At 64.2% G+C, this 7,594-nt stretch overlaps 4 protein-coding genes across 4 annotated transcripts in view; 3 read left to right on the top strand and 1 right to left on the bottom strand.

Annotated features, from left to right (window-relative positions):
- Positions 1–408, top strand: part of EMIHUDRAFT_249696 (hypothetical protein) — a gene marked incomplete at both ends in the record, with an annotated part of 1,002 nt that extends 594 nt beyond the window's left edge. Inside the window, one exon of the mRNA XM_005759088.1 lies at positions 91–408. Coding sequence (XP_005759145.1) covers positions 91–408 — 318 coding nt within the window. The remainder of the gene's footprint in view (positions 1–90) is intronic.
- Positions 409–3,928: 3,520 nt separating this feature from the next.
- EMIHUDRAFT_372188 (hypothetical protein) lies at positions 3,929–4,661 on the top strand. The gene has a single exon (XM_005759087.1). It carries the CDS (start codon positions 4,262–4,264, stop codon positions 4,616–4,618), a length of 357 nt encoding a protein of 118 aa, XP_005759144.1. The 5' UTR covers positions 3,929–4,261; the 3' UTR covers positions 4,619–4,661.
- A 44-nt stretch (positions 4,662–4,705) lies between these two features.
- EMIHUDRAFT_249694 (hypothetical protein) lies at positions 4,706–5,693 on the bottom strand (the record flags this gene model as incomplete). Its single annotated transcript, XM_005759086.1, has 3 exons — positions 4,706–4,808; positions 4,891–5,138; positions 5,688–5,693. 3 exons carry the CDS (start codon positions 5,691–5,693, stop codon positions 4,706–4,708), a joined length of 357 nt encoding a protein of 118 aa, XP_005759143.1.
- Positions 5,694–6,129: 436 nt separating this feature from the next.
- The window catches only part of EMIHUDRAFT_460076 (hypothetical protein), a gene marked incomplete at its 5' end in the record, with an annotated part of 4,076 nt that continues 2,611 nt past the window's right edge, over positions 6,130–7,594 (top strand). Inside the window, 4 exons of the mRNA XM_005759085.1 lie at positions 6,130–6,174; positions 6,224–6,463; positions 6,798–7,022; positions 7,551–7,588. Coding sequence (XP_005759142.1) covers positions 6,130–6,174; positions 6,224–6,463; positions 6,798–7,022; positions 7,551–7,588 — 548 coding nt within the window. The remainder of the gene's footprint in view (positions 6,175–6,223; positions 6,464–6,797; positions 7,023–7,550; positions 7,589–7,594) is intronic.

Below are 7,594 nucleotides of genomic sequence, written 5' to 3'. Positions count from 1 at the left end.
TCAAAATCGTGAGCGCCGCCCGTTTCCGCTTCGCGTCCAGCCGCAGCCCGGTCCCTTCAGTTGACCCCCCCCCCCCCCCTGTGTGGCCAGGACTGCGAAGGCTGCGAGTGGCGCGAGTTTGCCGCTCCGGAGACGGCTGCAGCCCTCTGCGCGGTGCGCCAGCTGTACATCGAGCTCCACTTCAGCACGACGATGGGCCTCGCCGACGCCAAGCAGGCGCTGCAGCTGGTCTCATCCTTCCACGACGTGGTGCACGCACGGCATCGCTTCGCCCCGTTCCGGGTGAAGATGGTCCCGGGCGACGACAGCGACCAGGACAAAGTGCTCGAGCTGCTGCGCCAGCAAGCCATCGACCCGGTCGCGTGCTGCTACATCTTTCAGATGCAACGAGGAGCAGGGCGATGCTAGTCCTCGCTCTCCTCCCTCTTCCTCTCTTGGGGCTCCGGCCCGTCCCCGTGTCCGGGTGTGGAGATGCGAGGGTCGCCCCCCCCCCCTCGACCCACCACTTTGTGGACGGAAACGGCGCGCCGCGCCAGCGTCGCTCCTCGCCCCACATGGTTCTTGGGCTGAGTAAGGTAAGGTAAGGTAAGTAAGGTAAACTTCTCCACACACACGAGGTGGTGGGGCAAGGGGGGGCAACCCTCGCGTCTCCACGTCTAACGACAGGAGCCCCACGGCATTTAAAGTCCGTACAATTGAGAGAGAAGAGAGTACGTACAATTGTGCACGGAAAACCTTCCCCGGTTTACCGGTCTAGGAAGGCGCGTGTGGCGAGAGAATAGAATGCGCCTCGAAGCCACCCGCGACCGGCACAGCCTCGCCCTCCTCCTCGCCGCTTCGCTTGCGAGGCCATTTTATGAGCCGGCGAAGGGTTAGGCGCGCTTGCAGGGGTTCGGTCCAAAGCATGTGCGGTACATGCTCCATGTGTGTGTTGATACTTGCCACTCCGTGTTGTCTGTTGCACCCCCAAGTCAACGCCAACCTAGACTGCGAATGCGATGACGGCCTCTAGTGTGAGCTCTAGCTAGTGAGCTCATACGCACGCCGGCAAATCGCGACTATGTACAGCTAGTCAGCAGTAGGTCGCCAGTTCGAAACCTGCTCGACCCTTATATTTTCACCGCCATCGCCGTCGGGGGGAGGGGGGACGACACTGCTTCTGCACACTGCAGCGTGCACCTCGATCCTGTACCGTGTTTGTTATGACCCCCCCAATGAACACACCAGTGAGGGTGGGCGAGACGATCGAGGGGTCCCGTACCATGCGGAATCGACCCTATCCAGTGCTCAAGTGCTCAAGCTAGTCAGCCTTCAGTGAGTGAGTATTACACACACACACACACACAGCCTTCACACACACCCTTTGATTGATTGATGGGAAGGCGAAACACAGTCCGACCAACGACTGGGACACCAACGCGGTATGGGTGGACGCAGGACGGGCGATGACGGTCACACAGGAGCGACACACAGAACCACAAGACAAGACACTCAGCCAACGAGGCGGCTGCACACATCTTGAGCGAACTTCCCTAGTCACCCGCGGCCGGACTCCATCCGGCACGCGTCGCTGGGCGCTCAGAGCTGCGTCCCCTGCTCGCCACCCCGACGCCCAAGGCGCCCGAGCGAACGACAAGCGGCACGCGAAGACTGGTTGCAATCCCGCCGACCGCCAGGCCGCGGGATGATGCGTGCGTGGTCTTGTAGTTTTTAGGTATGTTGTTGGCAAATCAAGACACAGAGCTCACACAGAATCACAGCGGGAGGAAAGCGGCGAGTCGCAATTCCTGGGGTCCTTGTGGCGGGCCACCCTGTCCAGAGAGGCATGGATGCCAATCTGGGGTCTCTCGACCGAGTCTATGAAGCCCTGGCCGCCTCCCGGTGGTGGCAGAGGTTTATGGAACCAAGCGACGGAGATGGTGCGGGGGTACGGGTGTTCCAGGGGGTCACGACACGCACCGACCCTTCACGAACCGAAAGGCTGCACCCGGGGAAGGCACAGTAATCCGGGCACGTGTTGGGCGCCCCATTCCGTTTAGGGCTAGGTCGGCTCAGGGCCCCGTCCACTTCCCTCCCGCCTGGCGCGTGATGATGAGGAGATGCCACCCAGGCCAGCCAGGACAGGGGCGGGGGGCGAGGGCGGAGGGCGGGATGGGCGCCAAGCGGGAGGGAGCGGACGGGGTGGGGCGCACAGATGGGATAGTGGGTCTCGGAAGCTCTCTTCTCGGGCTGGGAGCCAGCCCCTCTCTTGCGGCAAACCCCGCAAAGTGACCCGTTTTTACCCACCCACGCCCGTGCGCGCGTATCTTAGCTAAGGTACGCGGCCACACGTGCAGACGCGTATAGCGGTACTCGCGCCCACACGTGCAGCCGCCTATCTTGGCCAACATAGGCGGCTGCACTCGCAGCCGCGTACCGCGTGACATACACGCCCACGCATGGGGCGCGATGTTCCCCTAGATAGGCGCCCACACGTGTAGCCGCGTATGTGAACATCCCTCTGTGCACGTGCCAGCGCGAGTCGCCTTCGCCGACGGGCCGTTTCACGCGCTCACGCCTGTGTGCTTGCATCGCTGTTCGAGGGGTGAACCGACGAGGGGGTGCTCCGATCGCCGCGCGCGCGGAGTACGTCATGACGTCAAAAACCCGACCCCACTCGCGGGGGGGCGGGGGGCGTGAGTAGAAGTGCGCCCCCCTCCCTCGCCTGGAAGCGATGTCCGCCTGCTCGTAGCCGTACAGTACACCATGCACGCGCGGCGCTGAGCATGACTGCTAGACTGCATGCCTGCATGATGCACGAGATTGAGAACACACTGAGAAGCCAATGCTTAGCCAAATTTGGGAGCGTGTGAAATCGGGTCGCTATGGACGGAGGGTCGCTTACACCGATTCGCGCAGGATTCGCGGTGGATTCGCAGGGATTCGCAGAGGATTCGCGCAGATTCACGCAGCACATCAGGATTTCCCCGCTTGCATCATATCATGGATTCCGCCATGTTATTATGGAGTCATGATATCTCAAAGCTCGGCACGTCATTTTCACGCTCTTGAAATCACACCTTGCCATTTCACACACAAGAAATCACGCTCTCGCCCCCCCCCCCCCCCGAGCCTGAACGAAGCGATATTCGTTTGTCATTTTCTAATACAAGGCGCGCGATACACATAATAAGTACAAACGAAGTAGCCGTGCGCGCTTCTACTGGACACGCGGTGGGGCGCAACCAACATGGCCAGAGTGCTGTGCCGCAGAGCACCGGCGCCCACCAGACAGGCCGTGCGGAGCAGCAAAGCGTCTCATCTACATGCGCCGTACTCTGCTCGATTTCTTCCCTCCGCGAAGCCTCCACGCAAACCCGGAGTGGTGAGGGGCTGGTCGTGCGATGTTCTCAGGCCCAGTGAGGTAGTGCATCCGACGGTCCGGATCCTGCTGAACAAGCTCCTCTTGTAGCTCGATCGGTCACACCGCCATCGCCGTCGGGGAGAGGGGGGACGACACTGCTTCTGCAGCGTGCACCTCAATCCTGTACCGTGTTTGTTATGACCCCCCCCAATGAACACACCAGTGAGGGTGGGCGAGACGATCGAGGGGTCCCGTACCATGCGGAACCGACCCTATCCAGTGCTCAAGTGCTCAAGTCAATAACAAGGTCTGTGAACTCGCAACAGCTCTCGCGCGCCGCCGTCAGTGGCGATGCGCAAAACATTAACAACGCTGCTCGCAACATGCGTGCGTGTCGCGCACTCATTCATGACCGGTCTCAATGCCCCACCCCCCTGCGCGCGGGCCTTCTAAGCCCGCGGGTAGTCCCCCCCCATCCCCAGGGCCTCCAGGGCTCGCACCTCAACCTCTCAAAGGCCAGCGCACAGCGCCATACGGGTATTTTCTTGTCAATAACAAGGCTCTGTGAACAGTCAAGCTTGCCAGCGGCGCAGTGTAAACCTCACCCTGCTGCAGGCCGTGCAGGCGCTAGCGGCCGCTAAGGAAATGTCGGACAACCATTTCTTTGCAGAGCAGGAGCTGTGCAACGGCCGCCTCAACGACAGAGTGGTCGACAAGCAGCGGCGCGCGGGTGAGCCGAGGCACTGGCGAGTCGCTGCTCCGGCGGCGCGCCCGCCGTTGGGGCTGCGTGCGCCTCCTCGCCCACCGCGGTGCTGCATCCGGCCTTGCTTCCTGTAGGCGCGACACGAGCGCGTGACTTTCACGGGCGGCGTGGTGACGCGGGTGACCGAGGAGGTCAGCTTCGATCCGTCCGAGCCGATGCTCGCCTCCGGAGCGGAGCTTCTCGCCGGCCTGAGCCCGGCGGAGAGGCACGCGCTGCTGCAGGCGGACCCGCTGCCCGAGCGGGCGCCGGCGGCAGAGCCGACACCCGCGCTGGGGGCTTGCGACGCGTCCGCCGGCTGCGACGAAACTGATGACACTGAAAGCGAAGAGGCGGCCGCTGGACAGCACACCTTTCGCGCCGCTCACGCGGGGGTGCGGAAGAAGAAGGGGAGGCGGCCGGCCGGCCGGGCTGCCATTGGCGGCGGAGGAGCCGTGAGAACCGCCGCTGCGTCACGGCCGTCGGTGGATGTGGCTCGGCTCTCGTTTGGTGGGGAGGAGGAGGAGCAGGGGTGAGGCTATCTGTATTATTAAATGAACTCGGGGGCACAGGACGCGGTACAAACGCGGTACACCAAAAGGCACGGGCTGCCTGCACGGCGTTCACTCGAACGCCATGCACATGGCGCGGAGCAGCATCGGGTTGGTGTCGAACCCGAGCGGGTCCTCCTCCCAGTCCCGGTGCCCACCCTCCGCGTCATCCATCCTGCTCATCGTGCGCGTCGAGCACCCTGCCGAGGCACAGGATCGTCCCCTTGGGAACGCCTGCCCCTCGCGCGCGCGGGAACTCTCCCTGCACCGCCATCACGAACTTCTCGCGCGCCCACTTGCCGCCACGGCGGCAGTGCTGGGGCGCGCGCTCGCGCAGCTCCTCGTAGAGCTCCTCGGCCCTCGCCACCTCCGCCGCCCAGCCCTCCGCTGACGCCTGAGCCGCCTTCTTCTCCCTGAGCGTCTTGAACACCGGCGGCGGCGCCGGCGATGGCGCCACCTCCGGCTCGCCCGCCGCCTCTGCAGCGCGCCCCTTCCTCGCCTTCTCCTTGAGCCGCTTCCTAGCGCTCTTGGTCAACGCCGGCGCCGCCCCCGCGGCCTCGCCGGCCGCCGCACCGGCGATGGATGTCGAGGATGATGAAGATGATGAAGCCGTTGTCGCGTTGCAAGCGGGGCGGAGAGTGTCGAAAAAAGAAGTGACCCTGTCCGTTGTGCCAGCGCAGCCTGGCGCAGACGCCAGGCCGCGCAGGGGCGCGGCCAATGCCGTGAGGCTATCTGTGTGAGGTGATCACCCACAGAATCACAGAGTGACACCAGACGCGCCACACAAGTCTCTCTCGTGAATTAAAGATTTGCCCGAATTGTGTAAATGAGAGAGAGATTTTTAGCAATACCAAACAACTCTAACACTCACACGTAATTTGGGGCCTGGAGCCCTGTTCACGCGCGCGCGAGTTGTTTGTTAAATGAGTTTCGGGGCAGTTCATCATGCATCATGGGTATAAGGTCGGTCGCGGGGTCCCGGGGGTCGATTTTTGGAAGTGAATAGCACGGCATAGAAACAAGGTGCGTTAGCTCGAAAGAAACACATAGGCACCCACATGGGTTGCCATCCCTCAACACAAGTGGCCCACGGTTCACATTCACACACCCGGCCGCACCGCTCACGCACGCAAATGGCTCTCGCACCACCTCAACACACGCGCACGGGGGCGGAGGACGCGCGCTAGTCACTCCTCCTCGCCCTCCTCGCCCTCCTCCGCCTCCTCCGCCTCCAGCTCAGACGCCGCATCGAGCTCCGCCTCGTACGCGTCGATCAAGTCGTCGTGAATCTGTGACTCTGGCTCCCACGTCGACACGTCGGGCGGGTACCCCTTCCAGAGGATCAAGTAGTACGTCACCTCGACCCGCTTCTTGCCCTGAGGAGAGCGACGCGGTTCCCTCGTCGAGACTCACAAGAAAACAAATCTGCAGCACGGCCATCCCGCCCCCCCCCGGGGCGTCTCAGAACGAGGCTGAGGAGAGCGAGGAGGCAGAGGATGAAACAGCAGAAGAGAGAACGACGAGAGTGGGAAGAACGCGAGGTGGCATTGGAAGGTCGCTGCGAGAGAATTGGCGTGGGCGTTCGTCCAGGGCAGCTGCGGCGGCGCAAACTTCACGCGCGGGCTCGGCAGCCCCAAGAAGGTCTGCGGAGGGCTGACCGTCAAGACCACCTTTTCGGGCGCGTCCTTCACCGTCGGGAACTGGACGCTGACCGTCCACGGCAACTACGTCTATGGCCGCATCTCTGGACCCCAGCACCGCCTTGACCTCGCCTTCAAGGCCCGCGGCGACGCGCCCGCGCGCTCAGTGCCGCATGGCATCGTCGGCCAGGTCAGAGAGAGAGGGGGGGGGAGAGGGAGAGCTTGCCGAGAATGGCAAAGAGATCGCCTTCCAGCCAGTGCAGCCATCCTCCGGCCGATGGCTGCGATGGCTGTGTCCCGGCCATACACCCGGCCGCATGATGGCTGTCATACAGCCGTCGTGCTACCCAACGGCCAAAGGATATCCACCTCGAGAACCTCGGCACGGAATTTCTTGCTAAACTAGCTAGGAGCCAGTGTTCGCCATCGAGAAGCGGCCGCTGCTCGCTCAGGGGGGCACGCGCAAGCGGCCTCGCCCGCCCATCTCGCAAGCAGTAGAGTCGAGCGGCGGCGAGCTTCCACAGTCCTGCGAATCGGAGGCTGAGGATTCGCCGGCGGCGCGGCCGCTGTCCGCCGCCGTGGCGAGCGCCGCGTGCGACGGCGCGGAGGCCATCGGCCGCACCATGCTTTCCTGCTTTGGAGAGTGCTGCGGTGAGGATTTCCCAAGCGATGACGACGGCCTCGTCCTGCCAGTCGCGACCTCCTCAGCCTCTGGTCACAGACTCGCGCCGGACGGGACGATCCGGCCAGTGGCTGCGGCGGCGCCGGCGCCGCTGCCGCCGCCACAGCTGAGCGATCTCTCTGCCGCTGCGCGCTCCACCCTCGCCGCCGCCGGTCCCGCTCTCACCGTGCTCGACGCAAACGACGGCTGGCTTGTGATTCGCGACAACCGCAACCCGGCGGTGCGGCTGCGCTGGCTGCGTCGCACCGACGGCGTCCTCACCTGGGCGCAGCCGACGCCGCCGCTCCGCCCCCTCCCCTCCGACGTCGCGCGGATCGCGGCATGCGGCGAGCCTGCCCGCTTGGGAGGAGGCACCTTGCTGCCGGGCAGCACACCGCGGCACCACCCTCACAATACCTCGCGACGACGGCCACGATAGGCGCGGCAGCCGAGCTCGTCTCTCCTGACGCCGCGCCGCTCGCACCGGCGCACCAGTCAACCGCCCCGCCCACGCCCCTCTTCGGAATCTACGTTGCAGCCGAGGCGTCGCCAGAGGGAAGCGGCCTTTCTGAGCCTCGACGCCGCGCCTCACACCGCGAGACGCGCCTGCGAGTAGGCTTTCTTTGGGGCGCCCGCCGACGCCGCTTACCCGGCGTCGCG

This window comes from Emiliania huxleyi, assembly GCF_000372725.1.
Source record: "Emiliania huxleyi CCMP1516 unplaced genomic scaffold EMIHUscaffold_813, whole genome shotgun sequence".
NCBI lineage: Eukaryota > Haptophyta > Isochrysidales > Noelaerhabdaceae > Emiliania > Emiliania huxleyi.
The sequence above is the reverse complement of the archived record's forward strand: the minus strand, read 5'-3'. Positions and strand labels throughout refer to the sequence as shown.

Bases quoted from the DNA above. Each gene is read 5' to 3' on its own strand.
- EMIHUDRAFT_372188 (XM_005759087.1), top strand. From the start codon at position 4,262: ATGCTCGCCTCCGGAGCGGAGCTTCTCGCCGGCCTGAGCCCGGCGGAG.